The 27,548-nt window shown below is 48.9% G+C and overlaps 1 protein-coding gene across 1 annotated transcript in view; it reads right to left on the bottom strand.

Annotated features, from left to right (window-relative positions):
* Positions 1-22,418, bottom strand: part of CHSY1 (chondroitin sulfate synthase 1) — a 75,108-nt gene extending 52,690 nt beyond the window's left edge. The window contains exons 1-2 of the mRNA XM_050978583.1: positions 22,147-22,418; positions 12,841-13,336 (exon numbers count right to left, since the gene is read on the bottom strand). Of these exons, the coding sequence (XP_050834540.1) occupies positions 12,841-13,336; positions 22,147-22,418 (768 nt within the window). The remainder of the gene's footprint in view (positions 1-12,840; positions 13,337-22,146) is intronic.
* Positions 22,419-27,548: the final 5,130 nt, after the last annotated feature.

The following is a 27,548-nucleotide window of genomic DNA, read 5'->3' as shown; positions in this document are numbered from 1 at the left end:
ATGCCCTCTGGGAACCAGAGCTGATTCTTTTTGACATTTCTGCCTGTGACTTTTCTGCCCCTGAACAGGTGGGGAGGGGACATTTCCTGATCCCACTTGAGGAAAAGGTCCATTCCAGCAGAAAAACCTCTCCCTCCTGAAAACAAGTCTGCTCCTGCCTCACCTCATTTCAGCCTGAAGGTGGAATTTTAATTGCAGTAACTGGTGAAAGAGAGGAGGGAAGGTGTGGTTTGGCTGCAGGACACAGAGTCAGGACCTCTTACACTCTACACCTTGCCCTGTTCATTCACCTCCTCCTGTGCCCTGGGGATAACCCCGTGCCATGCAGGGAGAGCTGCTGTTCCCCAGCGTGGAAGGAGCATGGGAAAGGTTTGCCTTTTGATGGTAAAGCACAAAATCCTAGACCCAGGGTAACAGCTCCCTCAGTGTGCTGGGGAATCAGGTTCCTCCAAGTTTCCCTGCAAGCAAGGTCAAAACCACACTTCAAGTTTGCCTGAGAATGACAGCCAGTCTAAAATTAAGCTGAAAAGTAACTTCTCACCCTCTTGTGAAACAGGCCACAAAAAAGCCTAAATGCATCTTCAAAGCCAAAACAGATCTTCAGCAAAAAAATACTCCCTGGAGAGAGGAGCAAGCACAGGCACATGTTCCAAGGCAAAGCTGGGTGTCGACACCAAGGCCTCTACAGGGCAGAGCTGCTGCTCTCAAGGGACAAGGACTCATGGTGTAAAGTGCCATGGACCCACCCCAAATCACCTTTTGCCACACTCAGTTACCAAATCTCACTATTTATCCACATTAACGGAGCAGAAGAGAAGAGCAACGTCAAACCAAAAGAGTTTAACATGAAACAGCACATCCCTCTCGTGCTCTTCCTCCATCCCACGAGACCTGTCTCATGGTAATTTGATGAAAAGCTGTTTTTCCACCCAAGCTCTACTTTGAGTCGAGAAGCCAGCAGTGACAGCATCAGAAAGCTATTTGGGAATGGAACTGAAGAGCTGACAGATAGCTTTGTGGGGTTAAAAAAACCAACTTAGAAAACCAAACACAGGAGACAGGAGATGGCAAACCTCAAGATGTCTGAAGACCACAGGAGACAAACTCAAGAGATTCCCAAATCACCAGGACTTTGTCAGTTTACAGAGCCTCCTCTCACTCCCTCCCCTACATTTCAGACGATGAGTGTGCATTTCTGGGCAGGACTGGTTTCAGCCAAGTGTCTGTGGAACAAGCATGAGGACACGTGCAGGAGGAAAAAAGTAACAGTGGAGGCGGGGAAAAGATGGGGAAATTAATCCAAAGGCTGCAATAAAGTTCAAACATTTTAAGAAGTCAGGGTTTTTTTCCATTTAAGTGCCTGGTGAAGGACTGGGATGCCTCTGTTATGGTGCACACAATGTCCTTCAAGCCAGGTCTGTCTCTGGAGCAGAAACTCAACACACTTTTCCCCAGAGAAAGTTCTATTGTCCTGCAGTCACTGCCAATTTCAGATGTTTAATTTGAAGTGTGAACCAGAAGGATTCCAGTCTGCTTTTAGAGAGAAAATCTCCAGGCTTTCGCTCCATCCCAGCTTTGTTCAGGGCAGGACACAGCACAGCTCCCTATCCTCAAAAAGCAAGGGAGGCAACACATAAACAACATATCACTGTAGATCACAGCCTGGGAGCTGCATACCTCAAACAGTGAGCAGTGCTAACAGTCTGAGGCACCTCGACAGATGTATGGCCAAGCAGCCATAAAGGAGCCTTTGTGCTGCCTGAACAGGAACAAGGCATTTTCTGTGCGGGACTGGGCCCGAGCACCGCGCACCACAGACGGGGTTACACATTTCACACCTCCCCTGCACCCGGGCAGATGGCACAAGGCAGGATGGAGGAACCCACCTCAGGGATCTGCAGGAGCCACTCTGCAGCCACAGGGAAGATGACTTTGCCCTCAGCTTCCATCGCCCTCGCTTGCAGGTCCCACGTCAGAAGCGCCTGGTTTAGAGCGGAGCCGACCCGCCATTGAGCAGAGGCCTGTCCCTGCAGGACAGGCCGTGCAAAAGATCATCACAAACACTTGTGATCCACCAGACAAAGGCCTTTCATCCTCATGCTTAAGCAGCCAGCTGCTATTTTATATATATTTTGAAACACACTTTTCATCTTCGCCCCAGTTTCCAGTTCTGAAATTAGGCTAATTCTTCAAGGCCGCAGGAGCCGCGCTGTTATTTTTGGCCTAGGGAAGATAAGAAACCGTGGATGGTTTTCCCTCAGTACAAGCACACACAGCAGCAGCAAACTTCAGGATTCAGCCAAACACATTATTCCACAGGATCAGAAGTGGCTTCCAGTTGGGCCCAGTGAAACACAGCAAGAAAAAGTGCAACTGCAAAAGGCTCTCACAGCGACTGCAGCGCATGTTTCAACTCCAGGGAAGCAAAGAGAGGGGCAGGAAAAAAAGAGAATATTTGAAAAAGTCAAAGAAAAATTTTTCTGTCCAAAACCTGGAAAAGCCACAGTTAGCAAACATTCCCAGGGAAGCAAAAGCCCCGCTGCTTTATGAAGATTAAATCTGCTATTGTCTCACAGTTGTTGGCTGTTTGCTTCTTTTTAAATAAAGTTCCCCTTGGCCAAAGATGTTAGGAAGTATCTTCAATAAGAAAAGGATATAAAAACAAGTATGCCAGTTAATAAATCAGTGATAAGGTTAAACAAACAAGGTAAGGTAAGGTGAAGGTAAGGTTTCTTGACAAATCATCTGTGATAAGGTTAAGCAAATTTCTCTTTTGTCAGGACAGGAAAGATACACATGCAAGGGCACAATATTTTCGCTGACATGGACAATGAATGTGAGAGGTGTATGTTCTGAGTCACTCATATTGGACAAGACTTTTTTTCAAGCATATGGTCTGAAGACTGCAGGAAACCATTTTAAAAAAATGGGTCAGGCATTTAACCCGCTCTGCACCTTTACATTGAGGGGGACTGCAGGAAAAACCTTTATAAAAAATTCAGACCTTAGATACAGACAGTCCCCCTCTGAGGGACTGTCTGTATTACACATAATGTTAATTCTCAGCAACCCATCCACCAAGAACTTTGTCCTTCTGAGGACAAAGAACACTGCCCTTATCCAGAGATGCTAAGGAGTGAATTCTGCTGTCCCTTGGGCCAGTACTTTCTCTCTCTGCAAGACAGTAACACACAATTAAAAGTATGGTTACAAAGGATTAAGGCAGCTCAGTTAATGCAAACTAGCACTCTCTCCTGCATTCCTCACTAATACAGCAGTGACATAACTAGCCAAAACATGTAGCTTTAATTCAAATAAGGTTTAAAGAAGTTACTGCCAAGTAATTACATCCATTGAAGGCCCATGAGCAGAGGAACCTTCATTAATACCCTGCTGCCATTCTCGCAGCACTTTTCCAACCAGCTGCACCAATCTGAAGTGGCAACCATGAACAAGAGCAGGCACCAAGTTTTCATGAGCAGACTTGTGCCTGCCTTTCAGAAGACACTGACACATGGCTGAGCACAGCCACGAGGACGGAGGCAAGGACACAGCATCCAAGTGCTGGCTGCCTCCTCAGAAGGGCTGGGGCAGCCCCGAGGTAGAGGAGCTTTCTGGTAATGTCCTCCTTTATTTTTCTGATAACACGCTTTTCTTTGCAGCTGAAAGAAGGTGACAGTGGCACTTCAGGAACTGCAGGCAGTTTTCTACTACCCTTTTCTGCTTTCTAATGAACTGCTGGCCGAGTCCAAGCCATGGGTTCCCATTTATTTCATTGCTAATCCTAGCCTCTGTAAGAACCTGTGCTTAATCCACAAAGAGTACCGGATGCTTCTGAAGACTGCTTCCAAGAACAAAAATATAGCACTCAGCTGGAGCTCCCTAAAGCCATTCAGTAGGAAGGATTAAACCCAGAGACTTGGATGGAACTTAGATCCAGTGGGCATGACCCTACCTGTGCTCTCTTCATTACACAAGAGCATGTCGTGCCTTTGGCTTTTCCTAAACCTCTTTTTAAGCTAATGACTCCAAAGCACTGGCTCCAGGAGCCTCACCTCACAGCTCTGCACAAACATTCAGGGCTCACATCCGTGTGCTCTCAGTATAAACCAGTACAGACCCAAATGAAGCTCTTTGTGGCAATGCTCCCAGGACATCAGATCACCAAGCACAGAAGCTGACCACTGAAGCAGCACCTGCACTGCAGCCCTGGGAGCGAGCCTCTGCCAGCAGCTCAGGTAAAAACAGCATCACAGAGGCTGCAAATCTCTCTGTGAAAAGGAAAAACTGCTTCCATGCTCACCTGCAAAAGGGAGCTCACTGTGGTGGCTCTCCTCTTACCACCAACACTTCACATCAAGGCACAACACTGAAGCATGGACAAGAGATAAATGGACAAACAGACATTTTCTATTCAAAGAATGGTCCCTCTTAGCTTGGGTCCCTAATAGCAATATAAATTACCTGCAGGCATTGATTCTTTTCCTGAAGTCACCATTACCACACAAGCTGCAAGTAACTGGCATGTAGTTCAGTGGGTTCTCAAGAGTCCCCCCATAAAAATCTGTCACAGCTTTTACTTTTGTTTCGGTATTGTGGCACCAGTTTTAACTTGCTCAAGACACACCTGAAAAAAACCACTAACTTGCTCTCACTGAGTACCAACAGAAGTTTACTTTCATGCAAAAAAACTTAACCAGAAATAACCTGAACTCAACTTTCAGTTTTGCAAGGGCTCCCAAATACACTTTTGGCTGAAACTTTAATATTTAAGAAAACAAAGGCAGTTAGTCCCCCAAACTTTTCCAATTAAGTTCCCAACTTAACTGTGACACATAAAGGTCATTCTGGCCTAGGCATGCAGGAAGATAATCCCCACCCTTCAGGCAATTGGGATTTCTGGCAAGATTTTAAGAAGTCTCCAGCTGATAACCATGAAAAGTTCACACCACCAGGAGTCCAGATAAGCTTTTAACACAGGAAATTAGTGCGAAATTGTTTTAAGCATTTTCAAGATCAATTAAGATGGTGTAACAGTCCAGCAAAGTAGAATTGAGTTCTCTGCCTCAAATCAGATGGGTTTGGAATACAAAACAACAGCTCTGGAGCTGGGAGGGGTCTACAGGAAATGAGTTTAGACAAATGCAGGGCAATTAATCCTCTGTGCAGTCAGATTACAGATTCCCTGGTCCCCAGGGCCACCAGACACAGCCAGAGCAGGGTTAAATTGCTGCAGGTTGTCATCTTGCACCTTCCCTGCCCGTCCAGGGGCCAGTGGTTCTCCCCCACAGCCTAAAAAGCCAATCTCTTTCCTGACATGTGAGGTACACTCAGGGACAACACACTGGGAGACTCAAAACAGTTCTCATCTGTAACTGCAGATGCAAACTATGAAAAAAAGCAGCCCCAAATGCCATTTTCTGCCTTGTCAGCACTGGGGGACCATAAAGTTCATCAAGGATGCTGAATTTCAGAGAAGCAAAAGATGAACTGGGAGTTTCTGGCTAGGGTGAGGAGTCAGCTGGTGTTAACAGCTCTTTTTGGGATCTCTCCCAGCACAGGCAGCAGACCAGTGACTGCAAACAGTGTGAACTGGGGAAAATGTGACTGCACAGATCACAAATGCATCCTCAGACACTGCCTTGTACACTGTCAGCCCAGGGAGCAAGGCAAGTGTCTCAACACACACAGCCTGCTAGGAAATGTTTTCCCAAAGCATTAGGAAAACCCTTCCTAGCAGGTGAGTGCTGCACACCACTGTGGCTACAACCACTGTCCAGAACAACTCTGGGTAATTATCCATGCTCATTCATTGGAAGTTCAAAAGAAAATGATCTTATTACACTAAATTTGGTGGTTGGGTTTTTTGTTTCAATCCATTTAAAAAACCCAAGTTTTGTTTCTTCTCTGTGATAATTCAATTGTTATTGAAAAAAATCAAGTATTTCTTGAAACACCATACTCCAAGTAGCAGGTAGCACTGAAAGCATTTGAGGTGTGTGTTCCTACCCTCCTGTTGGCGACCTCAGCTAAGTTTACATTAAGCCCCTTCCCTCAGCACTTCATTTTTATTTCCCAGTACCAAACAAGTCTGGCTTTTCTCTCCCATGCTCACAGGCTCTGACACCTCCTTGCTGCTGGTGCTTTAAGCTTCTCACAGAACTCAGCTTTAAGAGATTGAGGGGAGAAATGCAAATATTCTCTCCAAATTAACACCATTAGCCCCCCCCTCCTCCCACAATTACCTTCTTCATAGAGATCAGCTAAAAACTTCCACACTGAGAACCCCAGCTGGCATTTTATGTCCCCTTCAGTCAAGAAAGACAATTTTTAAATCTATTTTTATCACTGTCTAGTCACACAGGCCACTTACAGAGATCCTGGTTTTATACAGAGATATCCATGAAATGGTTTATTCCCCCTACCTTCATCTTTTATACACAGAAATAAGCACGAAAGAAAATGGAAAGGGAAACTTGCCAGCTCAATGTTTGGTCAGATATCATTGACCCATAGGAGGTAACTGACTACAAAGGGGTTTGACATTGATTAGATTTAGAATTTAACAGTGTCCTTCCAAGGTCTCCAGTCAGGTGGGACTCCCCTACAAGAGGCAGGGCAGCTCTGATCACAGCACAAGCACCAGAGTCCCACAGCTCCAGCAAGCTGTAAAGTAAGATTTTACCTGCAAAAGCAGGACAGATCTCCCAACAGTTCAAAAGAAAAATACACAATAGAAAGCCTCTAGTCTCAGACTCACCTCCTTCTGCCTATCCCCACTGCTGTTCAACAGAACAAAGTCAAATCCTCAGCTCTCTTCTGAGTGCCTTAATTAAGACACTGGCATGATGAGCTATTTTCTTAGAGTTCTTTGTCCTGTCATGCTATGAAGGATTAGCCTTTCCTAACTTGTCCTCAAGATAACAACTAATCCTGATGTCTGCCTCAACTCAAGAGGCTGCACAGACCCTAATCTATAACAAAATCACTGCACTCCAAGACAACAGTAATGGGGGAAAGCAGTACTTCTGTTTGCTGGATTCATGGCTGAAGCTTCCTAAGAGTCTGCACACACCATCAAAGTCCTCATTTCAGCAACCCTCAGCTTAGGCATTAGGTCAAGTCATCCAGCTAACTAAGGACAGATTAACCATGTGCTCACAAAAACTAGGTCAGTCCCAAACAGGCTCTACAGCCTGGAAAGGCATCTCTGTGTCAGCAAGAACCCCCCAGCCCTCCCCTCTGAAAAGGATGTTCTGCAGAAAGTGAGTGGGACCCAAACTCACGTTCTGTTACAGCACTTTTTCTTCATGTCTACAGCACAGAATAAACCTTGACCAGCCTGCATCCAGAAGTCAGCAAGAAACCAGTCAGTAATGTCAAGTTCTCCCTCTTTGGAATATCTGGTTCTCAAACACTCAGTTATTTTCTGAAGTGAAAGAGCCAGCTCAGGACCTGGCTGCAGACCTGAGACCTGTCTCCCATTCCAAACCTTCCAAATCCTCCTAACCCACACCTCGGTTCCCCAGACCCAGTCTGCAGCCTTTACTCTCTCCTTTGACCTCTCTGCCCTCCTCCCCAGCAAACACTAAAATTAGACCACAGTGACCACATCACACTGCCTCCCCCACGGTTGTCATGGACTCCCTGTCACATCAGTCATGTATTTCAGTCTCACCCTGAGCCCCATGCATCACCTCCCCTGCCCAGATAATGCTCTTCTCCAGTTTTACCTGTCTGTCCTTTGACAAAGTGCCATTCCTTATTACCTTCAGGGAGCTCAATCTCCATCCTTCCCCAGAATGCATGGCCACCCACTTACATCTTAATCTGAAGCCAAAAAGACATCTCTGAGGCGTTCCAAAGATAAAATTTACTGCTGGAGGAAAGATGGCTTATAAACATCCACTCTAAAACTCTGGGCATGCTTGTATCCTCCCTCTCTCACACACAATTCACTTCACAGGTTTCTAGAAATTAAGAGATGCAGTGGGCTGCACACACAGCAAGATAAGGTGTCTGTGCTGTCAGGGTTTGTCAAGTTTCCACGCTCTGACTTCAGAAAATGTCCAAGCTTTGAAGCCAGGACAATACACACATACAATAATGTCTTATTTCAGGAGTGCTGCTGCTGGAAGCTCCTACCACAAAGACAAGTCAGATCTTTCATCTGTTGGCTGGGAGTCCAAGGAGAGGTTCATGAAGCAAGAACAACCAAACACCACAGTCCAACCCCACTGCCCCCAGTGTCTGCAGAGAACAGAGGTGCTCCAGAGCACCCTCACAGACCTCATCCTGCCCCGCTCCGAGAGCTCGCTCTGTGCTGGGTGTCACTCACCACCCAGCCACAACAGGATCAGTCTCCTTGTTGTTAATGAGAGAAGGGTAAAGCAAAGGAACTGGAGGTCACCCATTAACAGCAGCACCTCTTTCCAGTCTTTCAGATCTGATCAATCACTGCAGGACTATATATTTTTTTTTTTTTTTCACTTCCAGCTGTCTTACAGAAAAGCATAAACTTCAGTTTTGCCCTTGGGAACATCCATCCCAGAAACGGTATGTTCTGGCACTGCCAGTCGACTTGGCAGATATAATGAGCACTTTAAGGGCTTTCTTAACTTCAGTGAATTTCAGAGTAGCAATTATCTTCAATTACTCCAGATGTAAGACCACACAAAATGTTAACTCAAACCCCCCTTCTCCCAAAGCCCCCTGCTATCCCTGGTCACCATTGTTCTACTTTTTCCCCTCACCAACACCCAAAAGGTTGGACCTGCTCTTCCTTGCTGTTTATGTTTCCTGGTGTGATCACTTGTCATACCTTCTTTACCATATTGTAAAAAACCCTGTCTCCTTTCAGGACATTTTAGAGTACATGTTGCAGTTTGGAGGAATGCACTGCTTTCTCCACACAGATACACTTGCTGCATCTCACCTAATTTCTCCCACAACCTCAATCAGAACAGGAGATAAAACAGACAAAATTGGTTATTTGTACCTGCCAGAGGTAGGAGAAGATGCTCCACTGGATCCACTGTAGGATCCACTATCCACTATTGCACTGTAGGACACAGAGGAAGGAGCTGGGATCACCTGAAAGCAGCATGTGTCAGAAGGGTTTTAAAACAAAAGAAATTAATGAGATATATCAGCACTACCTTGACTTCTAGCAGCTACAAAGAGCCTGTAATAAAATTGTGAAGCTGCTAACCACAAATTAGAACAATACTCAGCAACAGCTGCAAAACAAGGCTGAAACAACATCAAGCTACACGGCAGTGACTTTGTAATTCAGGTGCATTTAAAGGAAATATCAGACACAAAACTGAGCTCAACAATACATTTGGGATGGTTTAAATCACAAATGAAAGAGCTTGTCATGAAAACCAGAACATGTTCTCAGGCTGAAATCCAAGACCCTGCATGGCACCACATGGCAATGCAGGGGAAAACAAAACTTCCATGTCCCTATGATCCACATGAGATGGACTGGAAGAACTACTGGTGGGAGGAAAGAGGAGAAGGAAGGAGACTTAAGTAGGCAATCTTTTCCTGAGAATAACACTCAGCAATGTGCCTAAAGTACCAGTATTCACTAGAAATGCAGAACCATTTCTGAGGAAGTTTACTCCAAGCCTTTAGTTCTCTTCAAGAAAAAGGACCACACTCTATATTTCTTCATGACCTCTCAAGCTCCCTTCTGGAAGCTTCAGACATTTCACAGCTCCATTCTTTTTGTGACTGTTTTCCTATCATTTGCTGCATCAACTCTCTGGCTTTGGCTGCTCCACCCTATAGAGTGCTGAGTTTTACAGCTATTTGCCAAACAGCAGCGACAGTCTGGGTTTCATTTTTACGATGATGATAATCCTTGCCCTAAAGAACTTACATTTAACAGCCATGTCTCATCTGTGACTCACTCAACCTGTGTCATATAACAGCTCTGAGTCTGGTCAAAAGAGCTTAAAATCCCTTGTGGGCTGCAAACTGCTCCCAAAGCAGCAGCCTGGGTGGGTCAGAGCTGCCCAGAGCCCAGAAAGCTGCAATTGTCCTCAACCTTGCACACGTTGCTGCTGCTGCTGTTTTTCTGGGCTGAGATGACACAGGAAGTCCAAAAAATTGGCGGTGTCAATTCCTCTACTGTGTCTGCTGGAAAGCTCCTGACGGCAGGAAGAGTGTGAACAAATCCTCCCAAGTCTTGAAACGGGCAATAACTGATGCCACTCTAACAAAGTGGTCTGAGAGGCACTGCAGAGAGAAGAGGAGTGACACAAACACAGGAAGGGGGGAAAAAGGGGCTTTGAGACAAACTGCTGGGAGCAGAAACGCCACACAGAGCTGGGCTGGTGATGCATTCCGGCACACCACCAGAGCCAGGGCCAGGGAAGATGAGCAGCACAGTAAAGACATTGTGGGATCCTAAAATCACAGAAAGGGGGCAGTGACAGTCATGGAGATGAGTAAAACGATTCTGGGCAGGGAGCCCACTGTGAGAACAGTGCAGGGAAAAGCCACCCGCGGTGAGGACCAGCAGGGCACTCCACACCCGAGATGCTAAGAACGAAACCCAGCGAGCTGGGGGTCACTGCAGAGACCTGAACTCCTCCCTCGTGCTGCCACTCCAGCCTCTTCAGAATAGGAAGTGCAGGCTGCAAAGGAGAAGTCTGAGGTTTGGGATTTCTGAGGCCAGCACTGCTCTGTCTGCTGAGCCTTGTGCTGTCACAGCTTTTCTTCCGACGGGAATTGTGAAGGATGTGGTGGCTGTGCCCCAGCAGAGCAGGCACAGATAAACTTTTTGCTCCGTCAGAAGCTCAGTGAAACACAACATTTTGCAATTCACTTACAGTGGCCTGTTACTTGATGTTCATGAATGTACAAGACATGGAAAATGTCACTTTTACACCAAGCATTTCTAACACAGCTGTTCCAACAGCTGTGTTTTTTTCACACAGCTATTGCTTTATCTGAAATAAAATACCAGGCACATTTCATCTGGGCAACAAGAGGACCAGATAAAAAAAGATGACAGGTATTTAAATTGAAAAGCCACAACTAAGTGAGACCTGCTTCTTGCAGAAGCTGTGTGCTTTTGTCGTTGAAATGTTTCCTACTCTCCCCAACAGCTGAGCCTTAACATCCCACACTCACGGGTTACTTCTGAACACCCAACAGTTTATTCACTTCACACAAACCAATTTTAAGCAATTCATAGCACTTAGGAGAATCTAGCATTAAGGCTAATAATAGAAGCTCATCAAACAAAAGTGATTATGAGAAAGTCCCATCTATTTCTGTCAGACAGCATTCCCAGCACAGTTGTGGGCTATGATTGGTTATTTCAATCCAATATTTAGTTATATTGAATGTAGGAGCTCTTTGACAGTTTCAATAGGACCAAAATGCTGACCTTCAGTAACTTATCAAATGCCAGATGGTACAGGCATTCACAGCAGAAGTTATTTCAACTCTGAATGTCTATAGTAAAAATTTTATGCTGCTAAAAACTGTGGAAAAAGTTACTGACTCTTTACGAATGGCTAAACCACAATGCTGGCAAAACATAAACTAGTTCCAGGTCTGAAAGCAGGGAATGTGGAGAGACACTGTTAGCCCAGAAAGTCTCCAGGCACAAAGGATATTAATTAATAACTGCAGCTGGAAACCTCCTTCCCCTTCCTCAGAAGCTTCCCTGTCACTGAACTGTGAACTGAAACAAAGCAACAGCTTTTGGGGGCAGAAACTCAGTGCCAAAAGTTAAACCCAAGTCTTTGCCAGTGAAAGAGTGGCTCAGCAGCAGTATCTGCCACTGTCTGTGACCCCACTGTCACTGTGACCACAGTTCCTGTCACAGGGGCAGAACAGCCCCCCTTCACCACATCTCATAAAAGGACAAAGCCGTAGTTGCGTCAGGTCGTAAATGTTTGTGCACAGAGACAAACTGTTCAGCCTCTCTTCTGCTTTCAACTTCTCCCGTATTTCTAAGGCAGACCCATCAGCATTTACCCTGGTGAAAGTGCAGCTCAAGCCCAGCAGCTGCTTTCAACCAGGCAGTCTGTAAACACCCAGGACTCAATTCAAGGAGCGTAGCACACCTAGGCAGGAGAAGCCCTTGTCACCCCTGGGGAGGAGCTGCCAGCTCCCAACAAACAGCAGGAGCAAACTGCCACAAGCAGGCTCTCTAATTTTTTATCCCCCAAAATGCCAAATTTGCAGGCACATCAGTGTGGGCAGACCATGAGTTTTGGTAAGAGTTGTGGTTTGTCTCTGCTGACGTCAAGGACCTGCTGAGCAGGCGCCTGCAGGATGGGGCTGCCAATGAGTGCCCAGAGCAGCAACAGATTTGGGCTGCCAGGAGGGAGCTCAGCATGCAGGGTTACAGTGCCAGCCACCATGAGACATCTCCAGTTTGGGGAAAAACTGTCTCTGTCAGGGCAAACATCTGTCAGCCTCACACATTTCAACTGCAGTAAGAAACACGGTAATTGTATCATCCACTCTCCATGCTGACACCACGATGAGCTTGGCTAAAGAAGATAAAAGAGGCTTGGACAGTCAGGACTGCAGGCACTCGAGGCCATTTTGATTTCAGCTTATTCTCTTTCTATCTAAATAAAACTATCTGTGATGAATAACGAATGTTCCTCCATTTCCCTCCTTCCTGCTGCAATTCCAAATTTTCATAGGTCTTTCCAAGGCTGACACTCGCAGGAAACAAAAAGCGTAGAAACCATGCAGTCGGATGGTGATGCTGCAGAGGGAGCTGAGGGGATCTGCTGCGTACAACAGCCACCCTCCCCTCTACCTGCCCCAAAAGCCCCCTCCCCACTGCCCCGTCCTTACCTCGTAGGACCAGACGCACTGCACCCCCGCGAACCTGCGCACGCAGCGTCCCACCTCCACGTCCTCGTGCGTGGTGTACATCTCCCGCAGGCACTCGCCGATGTGCGGCACCATCCTCCGCAGCACCTCCCTGCTCATGATCACTCCTGGCCCCCCCATGCAGAAGTTCTCCCCCGGCTCCAGCGCCAGCTTCCCCATCTCCTCCGTGGTGCCCAGGCCGGTCTGGCCCAGGAACAGGGGCTCGCTGCTGTTCAGGCTCCTGAGGAAGTTCTCCAGTTTGTCCCCTTTGATGTAAACGTCGTCGTCAGCCCTCATAAACCATTCGTATTTGTCCAAGTAGTGGTCATGCATGTATTTGAGCATCATGAAGGATTTCTTCTGGGGGGGGTAGGAGTCATCTACACCTGGAAGTGGCACGATGGGGATGGGGATAGAGGTGTCCGAACCCTCGCTGGAGAAGAATTCGACCTTGCCAGGAATGGTTTTGGACCACGTTCTAGATTGGAAAAGACAAGAAGGAATAATTAAATATGCAAACCAGGGCAGGCAGAGAGTGCTGCCACAGACTGTGGCTCATCTGCTTTACAAATTTTCTTTTTTGAACATCTTTAAAGGTCATTTTTTACCATGCAAATGAGGGCACTCACATGGCACACACAGCAATTGGTACAATATACACAAAATTCTGATATGACAAGAGGCTGAATACCATTTTTGCACCTCCATGTGTTAGAAAAACAATTTCTGTGAAATTATTAATTTCACTAGTGGGAAGCAGGATTCCTCAAGCACACTCAGTTTTGCACTAACAGTTATTGATCACAAAACACAGATGGGAGCCAATACGGGCCAACAATTGACATACAACTGAATTTACTTCTGTCACAGCTTCCCTGTAAGTTATTCAGCATCATAGCCACCTTCCACTCCCTCTAAGCCTCTCCAAAAGCTCAAATGTACACTCAGAAACACAGACTTCCAGAGAGTAAATTCACATGAACTTTTAAGGAAATGGCATCCCTTGGGAAACCAACCAAAGAGCAACTTCTCCAGATGGTGTGTGGAGAAGCAAAGCACAGAGCATAGAGCAGAAGTAACCTCAAGTGGCTTTGTCCATACCAGCAAAGTTCTAAGAGATGCCTGTAAAGCTCCTAATTCCCACAGTAACATGGTGCTACCCAACACCTGCACCTCCAGCAGCTTTCCAGACATTTCATTCCAGGTTCTAGTGGAGAGAAACCAGAATAGAAGAGGAGACTTTCCTGTGCACAGCAGCAACATCTGCTCCGCACCATCCGTGCTCCTCTCTGACAAATCCAACCCATCTGCGTGGGCAAACTGGGTCACTGATAGCAGGAAGAGCTGCAGGATGATTCCTCAAGGCAGAGCACAGCCTCCTCCAGGGAGGATTTTCAGTCACGTAACTGCTACAGCCTTGCCCTCAAAAATTATTAATTTTAAGCTTGCAGTACCATTTTCTGAGATTCTATCTGAGATAAGAGATCACATACCCCTCACAGAAACTCACAGAAAACTACTTTAGTTGGTAAACCAAGAGGTTTTGTCCCTTTTTATATACAGGGAGAACAATCCATAATTCTGTTTGGTGACTATACTCAGAATACAACCTAAAGCTGATGTGAAAAGACTCTCAAGGTAAAGGACACAGTATTCCCTCAATGCATCACTGTCACTCTGACCAGATGCCTCTCAGCACAGGCTTCTTGCCAATACCTGAGCAGATTTTGGGCAGCACAGACCATCTGAAATTTGAGATCTCCAGAATTAGCTATCATATAAAGCCTGAAATGTAAAAATACTTCAGGAGAAATATTCCTTAAGTTCCATCAGAAAATGCAGAGGTATTTAATGAGATTACCTAAACATCAACTTTGACACCTTAACAGTTTCTCACTAATTCCACTGTGTGTAAAGAATATCACCCAATTACTTTAAAAGCTTTGTCTCCTGGATTTCTTACTGCTATGGGTAGTGTTACATAGCAAAAGTTTAGATCTGAGCTTCCCAGAAGAGCACAGAGTACAGCAAATGGAAACATTCCCACTGACTTCACAGCAGAGGTGATGAGGCCTTTAATCACCAGTGAAGCAATTAATGCACAGTACTGCTGGTTATAAATCACATCCTGGTAAAGCACTGAGAACTGCCCATTTCAAAAGGAGACACAGTCACATCCTGAACTTTCACTAACTCTTAAGGAAGTTCTGCTGTTTATTTTCTGACACCCACATTCCACATACAAATCATCCACAGCTCCTCCCATATCAACTCCCAGTCTAAGCTTAAAAGACTTTTCTTCACTTAAGATGCATTTAAATTTTAGTGTCACAGAAAGAAAGGACAGAAGGAATTACTGACAAATGCAGCTCATCTCATCCACTGAGACACAACTTTGGGTGGACCCAGGACACTCTGCAGACAACCACCAGCTTGAACTTATAACCTAAAGTCTTTTGGAAATTTCTGTTCAAAAGCAAACAGTGTATTTTCAGACTTGCTCTTCATACCCTGCAAGATCTGCCTTTATCATGACTATGATCTCTGGGCACTACAGGATGTCTTCTATCACTCCAAGCTTTAGCTCCTTTCTGGAAGTCATCAAGCCCTTCTGTTGATTTCCAGTTTAAAATTACTCCCTGCTCTCCAAATAGGTGCCCTCACCTCAAGAACCACTAATTACTGTCAAGAGAAGAGCTCCCATTCAACAGGAAGGGAACAAAATGCATGCACATCCATAAACCCTGGCACGCTTGATTCCCAGTCTCCTTATTGCACTAAACCCCTCATCCCAAAGCCAGTTTGAGCCCACTTTCCATATGAGCCACATTTAGGTTTCACATTAGACCAGGGGTAAAACAGAGACATTCCTGCACATGGGCAGGAATGGGGACAGAAACACCGTGCCCTAACAACATCCACATCCCAAGGACCTGTGCGAGCACCACGATGTCACACCAGCCTTGGGATCTCATGTCAACCACATCAACCGTGAACGAGCACAGCTTGACTGAGCCTTTGTTCACCTCCTGCAACAACACAATTCCTAGGATGAGACAGCTCAACGTGTTATTTGTGACCGTGGCTTTGTTTGAACCCAGAGGGATGAAACCCTCCCACATGGACAAACAGCCCAAGTGTCTGTGCCAACAGAGCACAGCTCAGGCACAGGCTGAGACAATGGAGTCACCACGGGCTGCTCCTCACGTCGAAGCCACAGCTCCCTGTAGCCCTTTCTGGGGACAGAATACAGGGACAACTGTTTGCTCACGAAACATGGTGTTGCACTCAAAGAAGCCAAACCACAGAGGGTGAGATGAACTCTAAGTAGGTTTTTCTGGCCCCAGTTATCAGCAGAACTAAGGACTGATAAATGCAGTTATGAATTCTGATCAAAGCTGCTTTTAACTTTTTTATCCAATGTTGCAAATAATCAGACCTGGTTCCATCTCCAGCAATTCTGTAGTTTAGTATGTCAAACCTACATTTCTTGCCAGTCCTCCCACCTCCACTGTCATTTACCTTGTCTGCTCTCAGGTTATGGGCAGCAACCTGACCCTTCAGCTCCTGAGCACAGAGCTCTTGTCTCAACACCTCCCCACCTCTGTGGCCCCACCAACACCCCCTTCCACCAGCTGACATCACTTTCCTGGTCAAGGTTCCTCCAGTATAAGTCCTGCAGGTCGTAGCTACAAAAGAATTGTATGTTTGATAACAAAAAAACCAGAAAAATATTTTTATTGAAATTTGACACCCTCCTTCTTCCCCACCACCCTGTCACCCTGAGCTGCTTAAAGGACACATGGACACAACATTCCTGCCACTAGACTCCTGTAGCTGCACCTGCAGAGACCACCTGGGCTGCAGTGATCGGTCACCAAGAGCTTCAGTCAAAGCCATTTCAACTCTGTCCACAGAGAAATATCAGCTTGAGAATACAACTGATACTGCCTTGAACTGGTCATTTAAAAACCCTGACAGATCCCAACCTTATCTCCCCCGTGTAATCTGAATCTGCTGCTTAAGCAGGAGGATGTGCATGAATCAGGACAGCAAGGCTCTCTATTACCCTCCCCAGGAGGTAAAAAACCTGCACAATGCTGGGTGACCTGGTTTCTCTCAGTGCACAGGGCACACAACTCCACAAACCAGAAGGCTGTGTTGACAAGGACATCAAAGTGAAAATTAAACAAACACAAACTAAATGAGTAATGGTTCCTCCTAAGCAGAGGACAGGAGTCCAGTGATGCTCCAGTACTGGTGGCTACCAAATCAGTTTTACCATCACTCCTTCACCCAGTTTTGCACACTGGATATCCTACGTGTACCCTAGGCTAAGCAAGTCATGAGGAAACTGGGTGAAAAGATTTTATCTTTTTAGCTGGCTCCCAGGAATTAATGAAATACAGAAAACCTTGTGCACACCAAGAGCGCTAAAAAACCCCAGGATTTTCTAAAAAGTGACCACAATTGTAGTCTTGAAATGTTGTCAGAAGTTATTTCTTCATTTAAAAAGAAGCTTAAAAGCACAACTTGCAGCAGGAGCAGCACAGATCTGGGATGTTTTCTCTCCAGTTTCCAGTATTTATTATTTATTTGCATTATCTTGCTTATCAGCTCTGCAGACTCGGCAGAAGCACAGTCAGTGGTGTTATGCAGACAGTGCTCCCTTTGTAGAGACTCAGGCTGAAGACTGACAAAAAAATGTATTTGGTTTTTGTTGGCAGCTCAGGAAGCTTCCCTCAGAGGAGATCAGAAAAATCATTTAAAGTTTTGAGAAACAGTCATCTTGTATAATTATGCTGAAGAAAATCATAATTTGTGAAGAACTCAGCAAGACAACAGACATGAAAGACTGATGTCTTGAATGCAGCTAAATTCCATGTTGAATTAGGGCTAGTTTGGCATCACTGTTCTTCAAGGCCCCATTCTTCCAACAACATTTGCTACAGGGGAAGCAATGAACCACAGCTCAAGCAGGAGAACTGAGCTTGGAAACCAGCAGGATGCTGCTGCACGTGGTATTGTAGATAACACATGGGAGGTCACCAAAAACAAGCTGGTTTTTTAAATTTCCAGATCTCTGTCACTAAGATCTGCTTTACAGAATTCGAATTTTGAGGAAAAGTTCCTTTCAGGTTTCTGCAGGATTGCTTTAACAGAGAACCCAAGCAGCTTCCACAGCTCTTTGAGTCCTTTCAGCTAAACTCCTCCAATTTTAAGTGATGCTAGTTTTCTGTCCATGCATATCCACCTTCCTTGTGGACACAGGGACAGAAATGGATCCACCACCCACAGGCACACAGTTAGTGGGCCAGGCTAAGATCAGAGCCCAAGTATCTCAGAGTTTTGGGCCATATGGTTATTTTGGGGGGCGTAGATGACTTTGTTTTACTTACCCCCTGCCCCCTGTATCAATGACAGTTGCTCTATGTGTTTCTTTCATACAGTTCCTTAAACATCCTCACAGATTTTAGGTTACTGGCCAGAAATGCCAAGTACATGATGTTTCTGGTGGAGGGTACCTGAGCAGGACACTGAGTTCTCACTGCTTCAGTACTGTGGTATGATTCACACATGGAGTAAAACACGTACTGAGCTGGCACAACACTCAAAGTCACTTCACAGGGCCCCCTCCCAAGAGGCAGGAGCTCCACAATCCATCACATCCCCTCACCAGCGACCAAACGGGCCAAACCACCCGACAGATGCAGATCTGAATTTGGGAGCAATGCATGTACAATGTGTAAGTGCAGGCTTAGACAGATAACCCAAATCCCACCCACCCACCCACCCCCCCCCCCCCGGCACCCAAATCCTTCTGGCTGCCTTTCACTTAAGCTCTTCCGAGCACTCAGGTATTTGTATTCCAGCTTCCTGTAAGCCACCACCACCACGTGGAAATGGAGCCACCGAAGGGCATCCTTCTGCCACCGGGCAGGGATGGCTCAGCACCAGCCCCGGGCATCACTCATGGTCCTCGTGGCACTTGACGGTGCCGTGGGGACCATCCCAAACCCAGAAGTGCTGCGGCTGTGCTCCTGCAGAGATGCTGCCAAAGGCCAGCCGCTGACATCTCGCCATTAACTGCATTCACACCACTCTCCTGCCACGTTTCCCAGGAAATCTAGTTGCTACGCAAACGGAAAAAAAAAAATGGGTTAACTGCCTGATATTTCTGTTCCTGAGACAGCAGACTTAAATCTTCTGGGAGACTGCTTATTCCCATCCTCTCCTTCCTGCAGCTCTTTTAGGACAACTCCCCTCAACTGCAAAACCATTAGCACATATTGTTGCACTTTCCCTGAACCCCAGCCATCCCTTTAACTCCTTCCTGCCCAGCTCTTTTCCTGACCATCTCTTGTCCTTCCGAGTGACACCGTGGCTCCTGCTGCTGCACTTCACCGGCCTCCTGGAATGGGAGCTCTGCTAACCTGGCTGTCAGATGCAATCACTGCTGAGGCTGCAAACCTGCCCTCCGAAAACCTGTGGATCTAAAGCTTATTCTCTGCCTCCCAGACTACAAAAGCAGGACTGTTACAAAGAGCCGGCGGCTCCCGAAAATCCAGCGGGCCTGCTTTGCCTTGCAGTGGTCATTTCGCTCATGATTGATGTTCAGGAAGTGGATTGCTTCCCCTCTTGTTAGACCCTATCTGGATTCACAGCAGCCAGGATCAGCAAATGCTTTCCGCTCCGGTCCCTTTTAGCTGTGTCTGTAAATGGCCTTTGAGCCACAGCAATTTGGAGGTATTCAGCCTCTGAATCCCTAATTCCTTTCAGCGTGGTATCAAGGCTCTGCACACGCTGCCACCCCGGGAATGCCTTGCTAGCAGCTTCCCATTTCACTGGCTGTGCCAGCGATTCAGCTCACCAGGATGCTTTGTCAATGTAGTAATCCCAGCAATTGTCTGCTTGAGTACTTCATGGCAATCAAAAGCCATTTAAGATTTCAGGTTTGTCTTCCTCTTCCCCCCTCCCCATCTTCCCCCAAAGATGTCTTCCTGTCACCAGGACATTAGCTCATTTCTTTCATCAACGGAGGTGAGAAAAACGCATTTAGCCCTATTAAGAGTCTCTTTATCCGTCTCTTCCAAGAACAGACATCATCTCTAGAGGTTAAACCAAAATAGCAGTGTAGTAAAAAGAGATACTCAGATCTCCATCTAAGGGCTGAAGGAGCCCGATTCCATTAGCTGAATTTGTTAAGTTGCATCTTTAGCCATTGTTTTGTGAGAGCAGATGTAGCAGATCTTGTTCTCTAAACCCAGCTCCGCCACAGCACCAGACTGTTCAGCAAGCACAGGCAAAACCAGGCGAAAACAAGAATCCTTCCCCCACCAGCAAAGTGAATTTCTCCCCAAAGAACACTCTGGACAACACAGTGATAAATTTCCCTTTTCCGAATTCTTGATGCAAAATCTGATGGATGCTATACAAAGTATTCTGCCATAAAACCTGGTATGCGATGTCCCAACACGACTCCAGCCTCCCTGTATGTAAATCTAAATTGCACAGCCTGTGAGATTTGCAATCCAAAATGCTCCATCCCACATGGTGAAGGAGAACATAACCCTGAAGAAACAGATTCCTTCACCCATTTCAAAGCATCAATCATGTGCTTTCTGTAACTTAATTGCAGGTCTACTGCTGGAAGAAGGAATTAAGTTTCCATTAAAACCATCGCTGGTGGACAATATGCCTCAGATTGCCCAAATAAAGCAATTTTATTGCATTGGATGCTGATATAAGGACAATTTCCTGAAACCAGAGCTGAGCTGGGAACGACGGTATGATGGCCCATCATACATAGCTTTGCCACCCTGCTCTTACTGGCCAATAGGGCCAAGTACTTTTCAGCCAGGGCAGGCAGGATATGGAGAAGGGTTTGTTCTATCACAAGACTAAAGGGGATGTTTTATTAAAGATCTGCCCCAGAGCTCCTGGCTGCTCTTCCGAGGGTGCTGGCTCAGCCAGAGCTGGGGTATACCCGAGCTGAGATTTTAGCTCTCTTTCAGATTTCCCAAGCAGGCTTCCCATGCAGCCTCCCAGCACTGCCTGCTGGCGCACACACCGGAGCAATGAGCATATCCCAGCACATTTCAGCAGAGCACAGAGTTTCACCAAAGCCACAGACACATCTCTCACAGAAGAGATTATTATCCTGATGCTGCCGAGGCTTTGGACAGAATTCCCACTAGCCTATGGCACTCACGGCCATGCCCAGCCACACCTGGGAACCACGGCGAGCGGCACACAATGCAAAGCACCGAGATAACTCCTGCTCCAAAATTAGGTGTGCTCAGGTAACAAACACACGGCTCCGAGCCCCTGGCTCCTGCATTAGCTCAACCAGTCTGAAGCACGGAGTGCTTCGCCCAGGCTGACTCTCCTCATCCGAGCTGTTTCACTACCTGGTCCAGCCTCAGCAGCGGCTGCAGAGAGCCGAGGTGGGTTTTACTCTTTGTTCCCAGATGCCTTTTCTGGGTGTCATTCCCAAGCACACGTTTTCGGCTTGGCACAATGGTCTTTATCCAGGGCATCACAGCGGTCCCCAAACTTTATTTCTGTTACCGTCAGGCTGTCAGCTCGCTCACAAGCAGCAGCCAAGGTCCGTACCAGCGTGGCGCAGCTGCGCCCAAGGCAGAGGCACCAAGGGACGCACTTTGATGCCCGTGTCTCAGCCGGTGACCGGCACTCAGCGTCCCCTCGCACCGGCGGGGCTGCCCGACCCTCAGGCAAGGTCAGCGGGGCCACCTGCCAGGTGGAACCTGGCTGAGCCAGACCCTGCGGGAGCGGCAACGCGGCTCATTGGACCCCTCGCGTCTCAGCCGAGCTGCCCGGGCAGCGGAGCCGCGCTCGGGGCACCGCCGCTGCCGCAGCCCGCCCGGAGAGCGCCCCGGGGCTCGCTCAGTGCGCCCGGGTCGGAGCGAGGAGCGCTGGAGCTGACCGTGCCCCGAGGCTCGCTCGCACCTGCCCCGGGGAAGGGCGAGATGTCCCCGGGGCCGGCGGGGGCATCCCGGCTGTAAAGGCATCCCGGGCCGGGCGGTTTTACCCCGGGGGAACCGGCCGACCGGCCCGAGTCCAGCTGAATGGGAGCGAAGCGAGCCAAGCCCAGCTCGGCTGAATGGGAGCGAACCGAGCCAAGCCCGGCTCAGCTGAACGTGACCGAACCGAGTTGAGACGAGTCGAGCCCACCCGAACCGACCCCGAGCCCATTCCAGACCCCAGCCCAACGCAGCCCACCGGACCCCCATCCCCGCCGGGCGCCCCCGGCCCCCCGCCGCTCACCGGTGCGCGGCCACGGCACGGCTCCGCAGGTACTTCTGCGCCGTCATGACCCCCACGAAGAGGAAGCTCTGTGCCGGCGGGCCGGGGCGGCGCGGCGGGGCGGCGGCGGCGGCGGCGGGCGGCGGGCGGCAGCCCTGCGGGCGGGCTCGGTGGGGCCGCGCCGCCGCCGCCAGCTCGGAGGCGCGGGGCAGGACGAGGCGCGATGCGAGCACGAAGCCCAGCACCAGCCCCAGCAGAACGCTGAGCCAGGCGCGGCGGCCGCGGCCCGCCATGCCCGCCCGGCCCGCTGCTCACAGCGCCGCCGCCGCCGCCAGCCGCGCCGAGGCGCCCAGCGCCGCCATGGGGGAAGGGGCAGGGACGGGAAGCGGAGGGAGGGGAGCGGGGGGCCGCCCGCCTCCCCGGCCCTGCCCCTCGGCACAGGCGCCGTGTGCGGCCCCGCCGCGCTGCCCCTGGCCCCGCCCGGCCGTGGCGGAGCCGCCGCCGAACAGCCCCCGGTGCGGCCCCCGCCCTGCGCGGGGCTCCGGGACACGGCCCTGGGCAGAGGGTCCGGGAGCCGTGGTGTGACCCGGGGCGGGAGCACCACCGTGGAGTGGCTCCGCTGGACGTCCCGCCCCATCTCTGGAAGTGTTCCAGGCCAGGTTGGACGGGGCTTGGAGCCGCCTTATCTGTGGGAAGGTGTCCCCGCTGCCCAGGGCAGAGAATGGGATGAGATGTACGGGCCCTTCCAACCCAAACGTGGTTCTGTGACAGAGACCGGCACCTTAACCAAGCATTCCACACAGGGGATAGGGAACCTGGCCGTATCCCACACTGAGACCTCGGAACTGGGACCCCAGAACCTCAGCCCAGCTGTCCAGATCAAGAGGGGCAGGAGGCCAGGAGAATGTGGATGCTCTGGGGACAGGGACTGGGACGCTGGACATAACCCCAGGATAGGCATCCCAGCACCTGCGCCAAGCCCCCGTGGCAGAACCCTGGCTCAGAGGCCAGCCGTTCAGACTAGGATGTGAAGACACTGGGGACAGACCCAGCATAGGCACCAGGTCAGGTCCCTGCTGCCCAAGGCCCACTCTACCCCATGGCACAGAGTCCATGGGGATGCAGGTGGTGAGGAGCAGCCTTCCAGCCCTGTTTGCCTGGCACTGGTGCATTTGTGCAGCCCAGGCTGTGGTGACAGGGAGCCAAGGCACAGGCACACTCTATTTTTTCCCACCTTGCTAATTAAACCTACCAGAAATAGATCAGTCTGTTTCCATCCACAGGCTATAGTGAGTGCTCAACAGATTGAAGACTTTATTGCATGAAGATTTCTTTTTCCTTTGTCCACACTGACTCTCCCATTTGTTTCATCTACAGAGCACTTCAGTTTCAAATGCTGCAGCCACAAACCCCTCACATTTCACAGGAAAAAAACCTTCCAGTCTCAACAGAAGAAACTTATCAAGTACTACCCACTGACCTCCTGCTTATCATTGTGGTTTCTTCCATTTCCTGCCCACTTTGGCCTTTCCAATTGCCAGGCTTTTCCATTTTAAATTTTATTTATATCATGATGTCATCCACAGTGAGCTGGGAAGAAGAAAGGCTTGGTGTAACGGCAGCAACCTCTTGAGCAAGAACCATTGCAAAAGAGGATATCACACCACATTAATATTCTACAGTAATAAGCCAGAGAGACATCCATGACAGACTTTTTCTGATCACAAGTAACTGTCTCTCTTCTGGGATTGAGCAGGTAATGACACAATCTGCTTATCTAATGAGCTCAATGATACGTCTTGAAAAAAATGCTTTTGTTTGGGGTTTATTGCTCTTGGGATGGTGCAATCCTCATACCGAGGTCAGCACAGATGAACTTGTGATGTCAGGAGCACAAATGACACAAGGAAAGTGCCACCTGGATTTATGGTATTAAACAACAGTAAAATTGAATACAAACAGAAACTAGATAAGGAATGCAAACAGTGAACAGGAAGGAAGAGCAGGACGTCTCCTTTTGTTTGCCCATGGGCGGAACAGAGATGTATTGAGTGAGATGAGTTTGTGTGAAGAGGAACAGAAGAGCTAAATGGTGAAAGAGAGAGAAGGGAAGAGCAGCCCAAACTGGAATACACACAAGGCAGATAAAGCCAGGAGGGGCAGGAACACCATTGCTTGGCAAAGGCCAGCTGGACTGTCCTTTCCACTCTAATTCCTTTCTACTTTCCAGGGTTTGCAATGCTTCACAATTATTTCTAAGTACTGGTGCACTGATCCTTTCCATGAAGCCTGAGGCTATCCTCAGCCTGTGCCACTCTGTACACGTGGATCTTTTATTGCACTTAAAAAAGGTTCTTCAATAAACTCTGCTTCTCTCCTCTCCCCACAAGCCTAAACATCAGGTCCTGAAATACACGACACCAAGAGACATTCAAGTTACAAAAAAAGCAAGACTGCTCCTTTCCAAGAGAGGCACATGTGGCAAGTCCATGAGCAGGAATGAGATTACTCTGCCTGCTCCAAATCAGCTGTAAAAATCTCCTGATTCAAGGGAAAGCCACTGTGGCCTATGAATTACAGGAAAAGGCAGAGCTAGCGTGGTTAAAAGGCAATAAAAAGGAGAAAGGTTGGGGCTGGGGCTGAGGAGCTGTCAGTTGGCTTCTTCCCACAAAGAAAAGAAGTTAGTCATCAGAGCTGAGAACTCTGTGCCACTTCAGCACACATGGAAATGATGAAGCAGAGCAGCACATTCCCCTGATGGATCTCCTCAGCCCAGAGCTCTCCTGGGCACGTTCCCCCCTCGCTGCATCTCCAGAGCAGTTATGGTCCTGGAGCTCCCCACGTGCAGGGGTGGTCAGAGAATGCTTGGGAAGGGGCAGGAGAAGGAAAGGGAGTTTTCCTGGTGCCAGGATTTGACCTGCAGAGGCACAGTCAGATTTCATACAAGATCACAGCCCAGCTCTAAGGTTGAGATGTCCAGCTGTGAAGAGGGGGTGCCACCTGGGAATGCTGCAATGCTCACACAGCTCCCACAGCACATCCCCATGCCTCCCTTTGTGTCATTTATTGTGCCAAACTCACATTTCAAAGTGCCAGGCAGGCACTTTGCCCCTTTTACTGCTTCTGCCCCTGTTCTTGCATAGAGCAGCTGCTGGAAAAAAAGGGGAAAAAGCAGATTTAGGGAAAACTTGAAAAGCATGGCTTAGTTCTTCCAGTGGAATTATAATACTGTTACCTGCCTGGAGTGTATTTTTAATCTGGATGGCAGCAAAAGGTCATACTGCATAATCACATTTAAGTGCCATTCCCTATTAATACAGCTCTTGGTCTCAATAGCTGTCACTATATATCATGGTTACCATATATTAAAAGACATTATATTTTTCTTTTGTAACAGAGTCTACAAGCATCCAGGCATTTTTATGCAGCATGTTTTCAGTTCCTTGTGGGATGGCTGGAGGAGGTATTCTGAGGGCTCTCCAAAATCTGCAGAGGATGCACATGGTGTGTGCTCATCCCCACGCTCCCATCCCACTCCCTCCAGCGAGATTAGCACCCGGCCCAGCCACTGACAGCCCACTTGACAGGCCCACATGGTTTAGATTCATAATCAGATTAACAAAACAGTAATCCTATTTTTAAACAATGAAAAAGCCAAGTCCTCGAGCTGCCTCTCTGAGTGTGTGCATACAGAGTAAATGTCATCCTTTTGGAATAAAGAACCTAAATACCAAATGAAAAACGTTTCTTCCACATAGGAGACTTTGTCCTGTAAAGGAAAGGAATATCTTGCATTATTACCACTTCTTTTTCCCACTGATGTTGATCTCCAGTGAGCCCACTTTCAATACTTGCAGAATTTACCTTCTATAAGACACATTCTTTACCACATTTAAAAATAATAGTTACCAAAGTGAACTACTCCACAAATGCTCCAGAAACTTTAATTATGAATGTTCCAGTACTCAAACTTATACTTTAAAAACTGCCCAGGCACTGGAAAATGAGCATACTTCATATATTCAATGTAACAGACTCATGGTGGAAAAAATCTCACTGGGCAACCAGTAGCATTTGTCTCTGTCACAATATTTCCAGCACCACTGCATTTTCCCAAATGATGCGGAAACTCCTTTCTCAGCTCCAGCACCCACTTTTTTCTTTTTTTTTTTTTTTCTCTCCCCATCCTATTCTAGTCCTGCCAGGCCCAGTCTCAAGCTATGCTTGGGCAGATGACTCAGAAGAGCCCCTTCTGCAGGAGCTGTGCCTGTTCTGCTGTGCCCGTTCTGCGGGAGCCGTGCCCGTTCTGTAGGAGCCGTGCCCGTTCTGCCGTGCCCGTTCTGTTGTGCCCGTTCTGTTGTGCCCGTTCTGCAGGAGCCGTGCCCGTTCTGTAGGAGCCGTGCCCGTTCTGCAGGAGCTGTGCCCGTTCTGCCGTGCCCGTTCTGCAGGAGCTGTGCCCGTTCTGCAGGAGCCGTGCCCGTTCTGCCGTGCCCGTTCTGCAGGAGCCGTGCCCGTTCTGCCGTGCCCGTTCTGCGGGAGCCGTGCCCGTTCTGCAGGAGCCGTGCCCATTCTGCAGGAGCTGTGCCCGTTCTGCCGTGCCCGTTCTGCAGGAGCCGTGCCCGTTCTGCAGGAGCCGTGCCCGTTCTGCAGGAGCTGTGCCCGTTCTGCGGGAGCCGTGCCCGTTCTGCAGGAGCCGTGCCCGTTCTGCCGTGCCCGTTCTGCAGGAGCCGTGCCCGTTCTGCAGGAGCCGTGCCCGTTCTGCAGGAGCTGTGCCCGTTCTGCGGGAGCCGTGCCCGTTCTGCAGGAGCCGTGCCCGTCCTGCGGGAGCCGTGCCCGTTCTGCAGGAGCTGTGCCCGTTCTGCAGGAGCCGTGCCCGTTCTGCAGGAGCTGTGCCCGTTCTGCCGTGCCCGTTCTGCAGGAGCTGTGCCCGTTCTGCAGGAGCCGTGCCCGTTCTGCAGGAGCCGTGCCCGTTCTGCAGGAGCCGTGCCCGTCCTGCGGGAGCCGTGCCCGTTCTGCAGGAGCTGTGCCCGTTCTGCAGGAGCTGTGCCCGTTCTGCAGGAGCTGTGCCCGTTCTGCCGTGCCCGTTCTGCAGGAGCCGTGCCCGTTCTGCAGGAGCTGTGCCCGTTCTGTAGGAGCCGTGCCCGTTCTGCCGTGCCCGTTCTGCAGGAGCCGTGCCCGTTCTGCAGGAGCCGTGCCCGTTCTGCAGGAGCTGTGCCCGTTCTGCAGGAGCCGTGCCCGTTCTGCAGGAGCCGTGCCCGTTCTGCAGGAGCTGTGCCCGTTCTGCCGTGCCCGTTCTGCAGGAGCTGTGCCCGTTCTGCCGTGCCCGTTCTGCAGGAGCCGTGCCCGTTCTTGCTCCCAGCGCCGGCCCGACATTGCCATCGCCCGGCCCGGCCCCGCAGTGCAGCGCGCTCGCCTTCCCGGCC

This window comes from Serinus canaria, chromosome 10 (genome assembly GCF_022539315.1).
Source record: "Serinus canaria isolate serCan28SL12 chromosome 10, serCan2020, whole genome shotgun sequence".
In the NCBI taxonomy this organism is placed as follows: domain Eukaryota; kingdom Metazoa; phylum Chordata; class Aves; order Passeriformes; family Fringillidae; genus Serinus; species Serinus canaria.
This window is presented reverse-complemented; position numbering and strand designations above follow the sequence as displayed.